Source organism: Gekko japonicus, unplaced genomic scaffold (genome assembly GCF_001447785.1).
Source record: "Gekko japonicus isolate JY-2015 unplaced genomic scaffold, Gekko_japonicus_V1.1 scaffold1868, whole genome shotgun sequence".
Taxonomy (NCBI): domain Eukaryota; kingdom Metazoa; phylum Chordata; class Lepidosauria; order Squamata; family Gekkonidae; genus Gekko; species Gekko japonicus.
This window is the reverse complement of record NW_015164247.1, coordinates 293,317-308,313: the sequence shown is the minus strand read 5'-3', so window position 1 is coordinate 308,313 and position 14,997 is coordinate 293,317. Positions and strand designations below refer to the sequence as shown.

General features: G+C 38.3%; 1 protein-coding gene across 5 annotated transcripts in view; it reads left to right on the top strand.

The window, feature by feature from the left end:
- Positions 1 to 14,997, top strand: part of AKAP9 (A-kinase anchoring protein 9) — a 143,049-nt gene that overhangs the window by 66,740 nt on the left and 61,312 nt on the right. For all 5 annotated transcript variants that reach the window (XM_015408640.1, XM_015408637.1, XM_015408636.1 and 2 more), the window contains exons 22-23: positions 8,482 to 8,708; positions 14,409 to 14,571. In XM_015408640.1, coding sequence (XP_015264126.1) covers positions 8,482 to 8,708; positions 14,409 to 14,571 — 390 coding nt within the window. The remainder of the gene's footprint in view (positions 1 to 8,481; positions 8,709 to 14,408; positions 14,572 to 14,997) is intronic.

Here is a 14,997-nt window from a genome sequence, read left to right as displayed (position 1 = left end):
AGCTATTCAACAGACGCTCCACCTTGATGGCAACATATCGAAGAATCTCTGTGCGACTCAACACCTTTGACTGATGTCATTTGGCAAAAACACAAAGACAGACATGAAAACATAGCACTAAACTCTTTCCTTGCTGCAGCTTTAGAGGTCTGGGACAGACAACTACCGCTACTACTGCCCGACAACTCTATATTATCATCATTTCTCAACCAAGAATGGTTTCTTCCGGTGAAAGACGCAAAGGCCTTTCAAAGTTGGAAAACAGCTGGAATAACCCGTTTGATCGATCTCACTGATAAAAGTATTCCTCTTACTAAAGCAGCGCTAGAAGAAAAAAATGGAGATAAAATTCCTTGGTTCTGATACCTCCAGGTTCAACATCTACTATGGGAAAGGATCCCCAACAAGATATCTCTCCTCCACCTTACAGACTTTGAACGACTACTCAAAAACAGAACAAGTTATATTAAAGGTCAAAAATTTATAAAATTCTCAATAAGAACCTGAAGCAACCTGTTTTGAATTCACAACTAAAATGGCAGAAAGATTGTCAGAACAGAATTCAGTTAGAAAACTTGACAGAATCTGGTCTTCGCCCAGTTTATCTTCCAAGATTTTTAGTATTAAACACTTTAAAAACTTTGAATCGCTGGTACCTCACACCTGCACGTTTAAATAAGATCACTCCAAGCCTCTCGAAATATTGCTGGAAAAGTTGTGGCCAAATAGATTTTCTACACTGTTGGTGGTCTTGCCCACACATTCAACATTTCTGGTCCCAAATCCTCGCACAAATTACAATAATCGCAAGTCATGACTTACCTGCCATTCCTGAGACGGTCCTGCTGGATGTACTCCTGAAGACCTGTGAAAAGAAAACACTAAAAATGTTAATTTCTACCCTTTTAGCAATAGCTAGGATAACCATTGCACAGAACTGGAAAGAAAAAACCATCTCAAACGTATCCAGTTGGCAAAACAAGTTATGGGAACATTTCGTCTATGGAAAAATGACCTATCAACAAACACAATGGAATGCTAAGACATTTCAGGCAATTTGGTTTCCAGTGGTTCAATATCTTGCAGAAGGTGAAATATCCCAAAGAATAAGCACCTCCAGAACTTATTATACTTTTGAAATAGGTTATAAACTAATGATATTAGGACTGACAGACAGTACTGACCTGTTGTATGCAATGTTAATTCTACAGTTATCTTGTAGATAGTAATAGCACTCTGTTCTTGTTGTTAAGCTTATCGTTATGTATTGTTATATTGTTACACTCTCTGGAAAAAATAAAACATTGAATTCAAATGGAAGCTATTGAAAAAGAAATATGTAAGATCTACAACTAGAGTCTCTAAATGTTTTGCCTTTGATTCAGCCATTGCTTTGCTAACGTCTGCCAGGTGAGATTGCCAAGCATAAGAGTTGGCAGAATCCTGCTGCTGGTCTGAAAGGCAGCAGAGAAGATCAGGTAGTCATCCACCTGTGATGCTACTGTTGCCACTCCTACTCCAGGGAGGGGATATCTTTTTCCAAAAGTGTTCACACCAGTTCCAAAGTGGTCATTTCATTTAAAGAAAAAAATATAGTGGTAAAACTGACAAAGCGTTCAGTTTCCTCAAGTAGATAGGATGAAGTGGGTGAGGCAGTCAGGTAAAGCAGAAAGTAGAGAGTATATGCTGTCTTAAATTACTTTACCTAACCACTCCTCCACATGAGGGGAATCTGTTGTCCCCCCCCCCCCCCCCCCGGCTTACACAGCAATTGCATTGGAAACTGAACAAATTGCCACAAACTGGCACTTCGTGTGGAAAACACAGGAATGCAGTGACTTGTGAAAAGTTCAACCTTATTGCAGAGTTGTGCCTATGTAAGCCGTCCTGAGCCCGCTTGCAGGGAGGGCGGGGTATAAGTGAAATAAAATAAATAAACCTGGATTTTAAATAACAAATGAGTGAGTGGATATTGTCTGTACTTGACAAACAACCTAGTTTAGAAGCACTTTTGTATGTGAATGTACTGAATACTTAAGAAAATAGTTTATAATATGAAGGGGCTTTTCCCATGCTAATTCACTTTTTCCCTCCGTGCTAATTCACTATGGCCTTTGCCACCGAGGATTGTAGAGTGGTTAGCACTTCGCATTTAAAAATCCTGGGTGTGAAGACTGAGATTCCTTCAATTTGAACTTAGTCACTTATGCTCTTTGGAGCATAAGAATGCATGCTATAAAATGCAAGACTACTCTTGCCTTTTCTTAACTTGTACTGGCTTGTTTCAGTATTTAAAAATAAACGCTGATGAACCTTGTCATGGTTATTTATAGAGTATAGAGTTTAATGGCATGAATATAAGGAACATAAACTTAAGGTGAAAGTCTAGATTTCAAATATGAGGGCTTCTAATCTGTATTATAATACAGATTTCATTTTTTGCTGTGGAAGAGTGGAAGTGCATCATGCTAAAGTATATTTTTTTTGGCATTCCTTTGTCAGCTTTACATGTGGTTTTGCATTCCCTGGGCTCTGGCTTCACGTTCCTGTTTCAGATCTTGTTTTGAAGTAAATGCTCATACCATTATAAGTCTTAAGCATAGTTAAGGCCAACAGGTTGAAGGCACAGAATTAATTTTGTGAATGTGAAAAGACTATGAATATCCGGGTGATCCTGAGACTTTTAACCATGCTTAAAGGAAGGACAAAGAGAGAGATATCTGCAACAACTCTGGTAGTTGCATAATACATACTGTATAGGGACTTTATTTTACTGGACCACTGAAGTCTGACTTTTAGGCATAAATTCTTAATCATAATATGAACATTGTTTTTCTTATAAATATATTAATTTAAAAACCTTTGCTTTAAGTGATTATCACATAGTGGGTTAATACAGGGAATTGCAACCTTGGTCACAGAAAATGGAATATGCTGAATTGTCAAGGTGGTAGGAGAGTGGGAAACATTCTGAAAAAAATTATTATATCATTTTCTTTGGAAATTGCTATTTTGGAACTGGCATCACAAGAACTCTATACCAATTTTTCGCTACAGTTCATGGTGAAATATGAGGAGGGGGGAGTACTTGTTTACAGGAAAAACTTCGTTATTCAGCATTCATGTGGAACAGTTAATCAAATGTGCCAGATATTCCTTTATTGCTCCCCCTCCCAAGAGGAATCTGCAGCAACCCAATGCCACTCCCTTGAGAATACCATAACAACAGCTTCTACAGTTGGCATGACCCTGACCCTTTCCCCCAAGCTATGGATCCACCCTATGCACAAAGCAGGCCAGCCAACCAAGAGCTGGTTCAGAGCAGGATGAGAGACAAGGAGGCACTTGAGATCGATATTGGCTAGCATCGCCAATGGACTTGCTAGCTGGAGAAGTAGGAGAGGGGTCATCCACCCAAAGATGCAGGGGTATGATAGCTGATTGGGAGAAGCTTGAATGACCTGGATAATCAAGTGGCAAATAATAGAACTTTTATTATGTTTGGTGTTGTGTTTCCTATGTTTAAACAAATTAAATATGTAACTTATTCTAAAGTGAGGCGGGGAAAACAAGAACAGTTCTTTTGAAATTTATCTGCTGCAGATTATTATTTCCAGAAAGGGAAGCAGACTCAATGAAGATTTGTATTGTAAATGAAATTTCAAACAATCGTTTTCAAGGAATGCTTTTAACCATGTTTGACTCTTAGCATGATCACCAGGTTGAAAAATAAATGTCGGTGGATGTGGGGTATCCTATCAGAGATGGCTGTATCAGCGAGACAAAACAGAGGTCCGGTTGTACCTTAAAGATAACATTTATTCCAGTATAAGCTTTTGCGAGTCATAGCTCAGTTTCTCAGGTAAAATGGGAAGAAAGAAAACAATTTTTCTTCCCATTGTATCTGAGGAAGTGAGCTCTGCCTCATGCTGGAATAAATGTTGTTAGGCTAAGGCACCACTGGACTTCTGTTCGGAGTCTTGTTTGTACCAGGACTGTCTAGAAATCACATGGGAAGGCCACTTCACAGGAAGAGAAATCTGCAGTAGATATAGGAAGCTCTCTGAGGGCTTCACAGCTTTAATATGTTGAATGTTAAGAGCTAAGATCTGGTAACAGAATACAGATGCCAGCCTTGAAGTGGGACCTGCGTATCCCCTGGAATCATCTCAAGCCTACAACGATCAGTTCCCCTGGAGAAAATGGATGGTTTGAAGGGGGAACTCTATGGCATTGTACCCCACTGAGGTCCTTGTCCTCCCCAGGCTCAATCCCCACATCTCTAGTTTCCCAACTGGATCTGGCAGCTCTACTCCTCCATCCCCCGATGGTGGCCAGGGAGGACCTGGTAACCCTATAACAGTAATGGTTATTTTTGCCTTTGCCTTTGATTTAAGGGTAAAGGCATATGTTTAAGCTAGAGTAAAGCAGACATAACTTCAATGTTGCAGATCTGTTCTCAGTGAAAATATTCCACTGATTGACTTACAGTTTCAGGACAGTGGCCATTCTGGTCTTCAGTAGAAGACCACTTTAGTCCAGTCCCCTTTAGAGACCAACAAGATTTTTAAGGTACAAGCTTTCAGGGGTTAAAGCTCTCTTTGTAAGATACTAGTAAGAATAGAAAGGGAGTTCTACTATCATAGTTAGAACATGAGAGGGGTGTTGCTTAGAAGGGAGTTGAGATGCAAAGGTACAATGCAAAATGTACTCAGCTTGATTAGAGCAGAGGAGAAATGTTTAGGGGCAGAACATTGACTTGACTATTTACTTCTTAGAGTTCACAAGTAGGCAAGTCAGTATGTGGAATTTTTTTCTTTGGAGGTTTGTAAAAAATGGATAGATCTCTAGAAATTGCTTAGATTGGACCAGTTATATTCAAATTAGAACAAAATGTATTTTTGGCCTTCAGCTGAGCACCAAGCATTAGAAAGCAGAGGCTGACATTTGGTGAGGAAATGTCTAAAATGGCATCCAGGACACACAGACTCCAAAATCTCTCCAGTGGTTATAAACTGCCAGCTGCAGCTCAAACCGCAATGGGAGGTGTTATGAGGCGCATACTTTCAACTGTTTTCTTACACTGCCTCAGCCTTTCGTGATAATGCTACCTCTGCTATCACCAAGGTGTTTGATCTATCGGTCTGTTTAGTCTTTCCTTATGTATACTTGTCAAAGATGAAGGCAGTGTCCAGATCTCAATGTAGTTTTATAGCCCGTGGTAAGCTACATCAGAAAAGTCTTCTCTCTGGTTTACCAGAGTAAAGCTAATGCTATTGTATGATGTCTGTCGCAGAGGTGAGCAAAGTATATGAGCTTAGTACTTGCTAATCCCAAGAGTTAGGCCTCCATCAACTTACTTTCCCAGTGTGAAGTACAAATAACTTCCCTGCTAATCACAGGAGTTGTCCAAGTGCCACATGAAATCAAAGTTGGATTGTGAGTGAACAGCTAGTGCCAAATTTAGATTTTTAAAATGCACTCAAAATACTTGAAATCATAACCCAGGCCTTTAGTAACTGGCATAAATAGAAGGAATTTTACTTTATAATGGCATACTTAATGACTGGTAATAAACATATAGCTGCTGAAGTCAGCATACATTTTGCTGATCCAGTGTATGAGAATCTCATAATCATTAAGAAGTTTGAATTTTCTTGCACTTATGTAGTTTTGTGAGTGTATTGGTCTATATTTTAAATTAGTTCACCTCAGGCCCAGTATATCCAGTCCGACAACCTAAAGAAAATTTCTTTTAAGGATCGAGATTATAGGGTGCAATTAATGACTCTGAAATGCATAATGTGAGTTTTGGTTTTATTTCCAAGAAGTATAATTAATTTTTAATGCTAATAAATTCAAATATTTACATAGGAGATCTAAAAAATCATGGAGGTCATAATGGAGATACCATTCAATGTCTCCATGATAAGCATAACAGCTAGATGATTAGGAGATGCCGTTTCCTGCTGTGTTCCTTTGGGGCACAGTTGAGCCACAAGGAGTGATTTCAACAGCCTATAATCAGAAACAGCAAGCCCTGAACCCTGTGTGATCTATTTGGGGGGAGGGAGTGCGGGGTGCAACAGCAGTCACCACGGCTGAAGTTTACTAGCTCAAAGGGAATGTCTGCTGCTTGCTTTGCAGTGCTGCACATATGCAGTGAAGTGTGGATTGGGCCTTGCTAATCAGCACTGCATTGGACTTTGCATGTAGAATACGTAACAAAATTTGAGTCCAGTAGCACCTTAGAGAGCAACAAAATCTTCCAGGGTATAAGCTTTTCTGAGCCAAAGTTCACTTCATGAGAGACAAAAGAATACACCATAACTAATAATCCTTTTATTTGAATGTATCTTTTCTATAGCTCTGCTTACTGTGCTCCAAGTTCTTATTTTGTCAGAAGCTGAACAGGGTATCTTACCTGATCAGTACTTAAGATGGGTGAACTTCACAGAGCATCAGTTGTGTCAGTAAGTGGTGTTGGTGGCTCAGTAGGGGGTATGTTTCCCTCAACTCAGTCTTAACCAATGCGTTGGTATAGCATTGACAAACAGTATCCTGGATGTACATCTCAAAGGTCCTTTCTACTCTGAGGATATTAAAGCTCCTGCAATACACCGACACTCAGAGGCCCTTTACCTCCTGGGTGTTGAATAATCATATTTTTATATTATTGTAAAAGGATGAATCGTCATGTCTGTAGCAAGTCTTTTTTCAGGGGTTTGGAACTTTTAAAATGTTTCTTTTTTTCCAAATCCATTCAAAACATTGCACAATAATTGCCAGCAATCCCTGTGGAAGCTGCATCTTAATGCGTTTGAGTCGGATTCTGCAGGGCATGTAAAGCGCTTTGAAATCCTGTGTAGATGAAAGGTGCCATGCAAATGTAAATTAAGTTCATCCAGTTATTCATTTCATTCACACACAACTGTTGTATTTAATTTTTTTCATGGAGTTTTATTAAATTTATGTTAGCCTTCCAAAACCTAAAAGGAGATATGAAACAGTAGTTAACATTAAGGAAAATATTTCAGTGATGTTATATATATTAGCAAAGGTGGTACACCAGTCTTCAAGCCAGCACTTAAAAAAAAATACATAGGAACCTATTCTTGAATTGGTGGCTCTTGCTGTAGCTCCCATGGTAATGACCAGTTCAACAAAAGGGAAGTACCAGGACCCCACTGTTAATTTTTCCCCATAACATGTGTTGCTTAAAGCTGAATGCATGTAAAACCTCAGATAAACTGTTGCTAACTGACATTGCAATAATACGTAGAGTAATTCTGCACAGGATTGCATTGTTAAGACTGGTTTATATTTTGTCCTGACCTGGATAGCCCAGACAAGCCCGGTCTCATCAGATCTCAGAAACTAAGCAGGGTCCCGCTCTGGCAAGTACTTGGATGGGAGACCTCCTTGAAATACCAGAGGCAGGAGGGGGGGGCTTTATTCAGCCACCTCTCTGAATATCTTCCAGGCCCCAGTAGGGGTCAGTCACCAGAGGTCGCCATGACTTCCAGGTGCACACACACATACACATATGAGAAATACCAAAAAATACTCCCCAAAAGAGTGGTTTTTACTTCTAAAACAAAAGTTGCAGATGTGGACTAATAAAGGGCAGTGATGACTAAAGACAACAGCATGGCAGTGTTTTTTAAATCACTGTTAACAGTAACTAACGGGTTGATGCATGTAATTATTACTGGGAGGGTAATATCAAATGCATGAGACTTATATGGAGACAATAATTGTTTCCACATAGGCCAATCCATAGTTAGAAGTAACCACACAGTATCCATTTTATAAATCTTGGTTTCCTGCATCTCTCAGTCTTTTTCACACTACTACTTCCTGACTACTACCCCGTTCTTACTCATGAGTAAGTTTGCATGGGATTATAGCCTGAGTCCCTGGGTATCAATGGAGCCAGAATATCTATTTTTGTCCGAACTCTTAAAATTAGCAAGCCTTTCTCATCTGCTGAAATCGATTTGTAGAAAAATAATTTTTAAAGGGATTATCAGAATATTACTGGCTCAAAGTAATACTGGTGCATTGAGTTTATACTTTCTGAGCTTGCCAGAAAACATCCCTGCAAAATATGACAGCAGCTATGACTGCAGCCAAATAAATTTAGTTTTCTGCGCTCTGTCTGGTATAGGAATAGACTGTCATAGGCTGCAAAAATATTTTTCTTCTGTTAGTATCTCCTTTTCTATTGCCTGTCTTTGCTTGCCTTTGTGACTAACATTTTCTCTAACTTATTTGTGTAACTTTTAGTGCAAAATATTTTTGTTGTTGTTGCTTTGGTATCCTGTTTTAAAGTTGTAAGAATAGCCATATGTATGTTTTGTGCAGTTTGTTCAATCACAATTCATTATTTATATGTAAATGTATACAAACATTTTTTACCATTCTTAGTACTGAAAAGATATTCTAGACATCACTGTTTCTTTCTTTTTCTTTTTGCAGAAAACTCATTTTCTTCGTATCATGGCAGTAATCTGGAAGGTGATGTCAGTAACATATGGTCAGAAGTAACTGATGAAAACCTTGTCGTCTCCCAGTATCTTACAGAGCATGGCTTTTCTGGAGTGGAAATGGACTCCGAAAATCAAGAGCTAGTTTTAAATATCAGCTTTCGACTTCAGGCAGCAGTTGAAAAACTTCTGGAAGCAATCAATGAAACTACCAATCAGGTAGTATTTCTTATATTTTTAGTGGTCAGTGTGATAGAGGACCCAAGGAACTGTTTTGTGCAGATGTTTTGAAAATCATTCCCAGCTTTTCAGTGACATTCTAAGCATAGTCCTGTAGCCTGGTGTAGATGTAATGCTGCCACTTTCTTGACCAAGGTTAAGAGATTGGGAATGCCCTGAAATTTTGTAGACTCCTCTCCATATATCCCCTCCACTTATCCCCTCCAGTGTAATTTCCTCTTCTGATCTCATCCCCCATCAACCTTAACTGTTATATGTGCACAGGCAATAAACATGCTTAACCAGAATTTTCATCATAACCGGGTTTTAAACTTAAGAATTAAGACTAGCTTTTAGATTTGGTTAAGAAGGAACCTATTCAAGAGTAAATATTGTTAGCAGCCGTGCATATATAATAGCAAACTATGATTAGCGCAGGGATTAATGCAAGGAAGTGGGAATTCATAGCAGAGAGGTGGGAGAGAATGAACATCAGTATTCCCATTTGTGCTTAGATTTGCATCAGAAGCTAATAGACCCACTGATATTGTCTAAGCAGAAATATAACAGTTATGAAGGCTTTTGTTTCGGGAATAACTTTTTGTCCTCAAATTATAAAGTTTCCAATTGTGTGAATATATTTATGTCCGTCTTTTTCTAAAATGTTAATGGGGAGAAATAACCAGATGTTCTTGGGTTGTAGGAGGTTTGTCTCTCCATGTGTTCACTTTAGATAACTGCTCGTTTGTGCTGTTCTGACTTCTGAAACTCTATATTTTATTTGGAAAAGATTCTCTAGTAATATTAACAGGTTAACTGCAAATAGGGTAAATATGGCATAAATTCCTTGCTGTTTCTTAGTTAGCTGCTGTAGCTTTGCTCTTGGCACCTTTTGAAGGTCACTAATCTCTTGGTCTCTGGATTTGAACTCTGATCTGTTGGCATATACATCTGCTTGAGGCGTTTGGTTTGCTGATGAGGGACTTTGGGAAAGGAAACGCTCTGCACATAAGGATTGCATGATAGCATGACTTGAGGAAATGACCTTTACTAAGGTGCTCAGCTGTCAGAGTGCTGGAGGTGAAGTTGTTTCAGCTGTTTCTTTGTCCAGGATCATCTCTAGTCATTTGCTACTGTAATTTGGGGTTTGCCCACAAGACTTATTTACTATGTCATCTGCAGCAGAATTTCATTTTAATTCCCACACTGCAGTCCTAAGAACACTTTCCTGGCAACAAGCCAATAGACCTGTTTAGGCTCACTCCCTTTGGAAGCTATTTCAAGGTATGTTCTGTACCAGAAGGATCTAGGAGTGGTCTTGAGTTGGCCTGTTTTTGACTTGCATACAGTTCCTAATAGAAACCAAAACATTGCTGGGAAGATGGTAAATACTAAAAGTCTGAAACACTCACCTTGCTCTTAATGATCTCTCATAATGGTTTGCTAAACAGAGGGAAATTCTTTACTGTGTTGTATAATTCCTTAGTGTCGTTAGTTTGAGTTTTCTTTTAAAATAGTGTTTCAAAGAGGTGGGAAAACCAGTACTGAAGTTGCTGTGTTAATCTCTGCTGAGTACTGTGTTTCTGAGCTCTGACATGGATTTTGAATCTTGTCAGGCAAGGTTTATTGTGGGTGTGTTACATTCAAATTCCATCTGCGCTGTGTACCTGTAGTAAAGAAATTAAGCCACTCCTACTCTCCTGACCTCTTCCTCAACAGAGGCATTGAGAGCCGGCCTTTTATTCAGCACGATGGAGTTTTCTCTAACTTCTGAACCCTTCTTCTCACCACTGAAAGGAGAGAATAAAGGCAAAATAACTTGCCATTTGATGAATGCATGATGGGCTTTACTCTCCAAGAGATTTTTAGAAGTTCACAGCTGCCGGAAATTACTTTGGGGACGGATTGACTGCTTGCTACAGTAATGAAGTTATAGTGAATGCCTGCCTCGTGTTACCATTCAGTTTTGTTTGAAATACCTTTTGGGATTTGATTCTGAGGGTAAACAACAGCTCTATGAAGCTGCAAATGGTGATGCTTCTTTCTCCCTTAACTCTGCTCACTTGGGAATTTTCTACACTCACTGTGAACTGATACATTCTGGCTCTCTGCAGCAGACAGACAATTGGTGAAATAGTGTGCCATGTTGCTCAGAATATTTAATTCTATCCTAGCTAAGGCAGATAGCCTTATCTGTTTGGAACGTAGCTGACTGTAACAGCCCATTATTCTGGAATGGATTCCTACAGAACATATTGGGCATCAAATTTATTCAGTGGTGCACAGTCAAGACGAGTCCAAGAAGAAGATACTTACGAAGTTGAATCTCGTGTGCCATTACCAGATCCTTTTCCTTTCACCGATCAGTTGGATGAAAATAATTCTGTAGTTATAAATACTACAATTTTTCGTTTTAGCCATAAGAAAAATGGACATAGATTAAGAGTTGTTTCTAAGATTTCCTTGCCTGCACCCCCTTATTCAGTAAGTACAATAGAACTTGAATTTGGATCTCTTATCTTGCACAGATACTATAAATAGTAAAGGGTAAATGCTAAATTATATAATAACTTTTTAATCTGCAGTTTTGTTTATAAAATAATTGATCATTCAATACAAATTGACAATATTATACAGTAGAACTGAATTTGTAGTAATTTAATGTTATAAATCAACATAGATATAATGTATTTTAGATACATTACTCTGGTAGTAATTACTATTTAAAACTGAAGTACAGTTTTGAGGTCCTTAACTGCAGCATATTAAAATAATATCTAACCATTACATATACTCTTAATATTATTACTGTAAGAGCCATTAGAAACTCAAAATTCATGCTTCTGCTTGTTCACTACCCTGGTAACGGTACTTTTCATTTGATATGATTTTATCATCTGATTTTTAATTATCTGCTGTAGCAATACTAACTTGCTAATGCTAATTCATTGTATTTTAAATAGATGAAGTAATGGCTAATGTTATTTTTAAAAGTTATCTTGATCATACACCTCAGTGAACTGACGGTATGCAATAGCATATTGTATATAATGCTCCTAAGTGTTGATGGTCCTAAGTGAACTGACGGTATGCAATAGCATATTATATATAATGCTCCTAAGTGTTGATGAGAGCAATCCTAAGCAGATCTATTCAAGGCTATTCAGTGGGGCTTACTCTCAGAACAGTATTCTTATGATTGCACTGTTAACGTAGTTGGTGGCCTGTAGCCAACACGCAGTTTCTTCAACAGAACAGCACTTCCATTTGCAGAAGAGGAGATTGTTGCTTCCAATTCCAATGTTTCCCTCCCACTGTAGATCTCCAGTTTGCATCTGTGCTGTTTCTAAGGGTTTGCTGAGCTCTGGGAACAAAACTTGAGTAGCTCAGTGGGCTGCAGGAGGAGGGGAACTGAGAGAGTCCACAGATGGTTGGATACACACCACTGTGTATCAAAAGAGAAGGAAAATCTTCAGCTTGTTTTTTGGGGGTGAACCTCTGGCTATTTATACATGTGCAGTGTTGGTGTTTTCTTCAGATGACCTCCTTCCCTAGGGGCAGCAGAAGATATAACTATTTATTGAGTGCAGCCATCTGCATTCAGCCTGTTGTTATCCTTCTAGAGCTCCAGATTTTGGATAGCCCCATACAGACAGGCCAGGGTGTTCAATGTAGGAACTTTACAGTGCCATCCTGTGTTAAAGTATTCCAGATTGAGTTGGTTTAGGTTGGAGTAATTTGGCATAGGACAATTTTAGTCCCCGCTCTGCCAGTACTGATTCTTCTGCACAATACTTACTTGTCCATGAAAACCTGATTCCTTACATCGTGTGCACTATTTGCTGTTGGTTTGCTCAGTCTCTCATCAATGGGGTAACATCAAAGCTAGCTATATCACATCATTATATTAAATGGTAGCTAGTCAAATTAAAATGTTTTACTTAATAAAGCTTCATACTCTGAAGAAGATAGTATCTAAGACACACAATATGTGAATGTATTGTAGACATCGACTAGTTCTAAAAACAAGGGTGTGGATTCTTTTTTAGATCCTGCTGCTAAACAAATATATGCTGTGTCATTTTGTAATTTGAGTACCACGTGAAATGTCAGCAGCTGTATACTGTCCAAGTCAGTTGAGCTGAACTTTTTTTAACTATCAGTGTTTCACTGAGATAAGAAAACAGAATAACTTCTGCTATATCCCGATATATTTTAGTGTACCTTAAGAGCATAGCTCTAAGAATGTTATTTTCTCAAGTTTATTCCTTGATTTTGATTATATCAATTATGACCAGTGATTTTTCCCCTCCTCATAGCAGAGACTCAGTCAGACTAGTATAAGGGCAGGATTTCTGGCCATTGCAGTAGTGAAGATTTATGTATAAGATTGTAAGGCCTTTGAGATATCTAAAAATGTAACGTTTTATTGTTCTTATTTAAAATAAAACTCTGGTCAAGTAAGCAGGTAAAATTCATACAAGTTAAATAGTGGATATATAAATCAGAACAATAATCGCAGGGCAGGGAACAAAAGGAACAGGGCAGGATGTAAAAAAAGCCCATGTACAAATTAGGTCACCTTAGTTGTGCCCGTCCCTGGGTGCAGATATCTTCTGTGAAGTCACATGCCTTTTTCATGGCTGCTTCCACCTGGAGGAACTGCAGAGGGTTCCCTCCCTGGCTGTTTTTATGCTTGTATTTAGTTTAATATCTGGTAATGATTTGTTACATGTGGTGCTGAACTGGTTTTAATTTTTGAGGTTGTGAGCTTGTAGAAAAACAGGATAACCATGTTTACAATAAAATAATATTACATTATATAAAACAGCTTTAGATCCTACAAAATGTTTCTGTAGGTCTCTTTATTCTTTGACCTTTCATACCAGTTTTACTTTTCTTGTACACACATGCACGCACAAATATCAGCCTTTATCTACCATGCAGTTCCAAAGACTTAAGATCACTTAAGTTTCTATAAGGTAGTGGTTTCTAACAATACCCCTTTCAATGCAGTCTAGTGAGGGAGCCCCCTTGATAATTTACTTCCAGGGGTCAACATAAGAGACAAAGTTGGGCCTGCAGAGTGAACAAGCGAATAATCAGTGTAAATTGAAACACACCCTCTCTCAAAAAAATGTAAGTGCCCTGAAGTTTTTGAAACATGTGGAGGGATACAGGTCACTTATCTTGCATATTGTGTGTTGTTTTATTTTAGCATGGCAGAAAGCATTCACATTTTTCTTGGGGTGGGGTTATCGTTTGAGATATGCAGTGTGCCACACCGTTTTTCTCTTATGGTACTTAGAACCTTTCACAAAAAAAGTGTGGAAAGAGAAAATATCCAAGTAATTATGTGCTAAAGATTATATTAGAATGTCTTTAAAGTGTTGCATATGTTTAATAGAAATAATGAGCCTGTCATGAGTTGATGTGAACGAGGAAGTCTTGGAGTTCCGGCATTTGGACACGGATGTGATCACGTGACTCATTGTACTATAGTCTGCAGATATTTGCTTATCTTGTTAGCTATATTGTGTAAATATTATAAAGTTCTCATTGAGATGCATGTGGCAGTTAATGAAAAGGCATCCATCTAATAAAGAAATTCCCACTACACTAACAGTTTCTGTGTGAGGCTTGGAAAAATGAACTTGTAACTTCATAAAATCATAATATTTTAATTCACTTACCTTGTAGCTTGAACATGCCAGAGTTACTCAGACAGAATTGATGCGAGAGTCCTTTAAACGGGAACAAGAAGCCACTGAATTGCTCAAAAGTCAGGAGGATTTGCAAGAGCGTCTGGATGAAGAGGTTAAAGCTAGACAGCAGTTGGCATTGGAGCTTGGCAGAGCAGAGAGTGAGTAATGGTTTTCCTGTTATGTGGAACTTTAAAAGCAGTACAAGTCACTTCTCTTCATTATGTCAACAGTATTTTCAAATTTTTATTTAAAGATTTCACAATTATAGATCAATTCTGATATCATGAATCCTAGTCAATGTTTCTGGTACTTATGGATCAAATATTGTTTTTCCATTAATAGAAGAAAGGTTACAAGTAACTAGAACTGAAAATTAATTCCAGTGGCATACCCAGCCTATTTGGCACCGAGAACAGATAATTTTTAACACCCCCCTCCTTTTTTTTTTGTCATGAAGTCACAACTGACTTATGGCGACTCCTTACTAACTTTTACTAACTAATATTAGCCAAAGCATCACAAAATAGTGATTGCAAGCGTCACCAGACTGGATGGTAAGAAACACACTACCTCCCTAAGAAGGT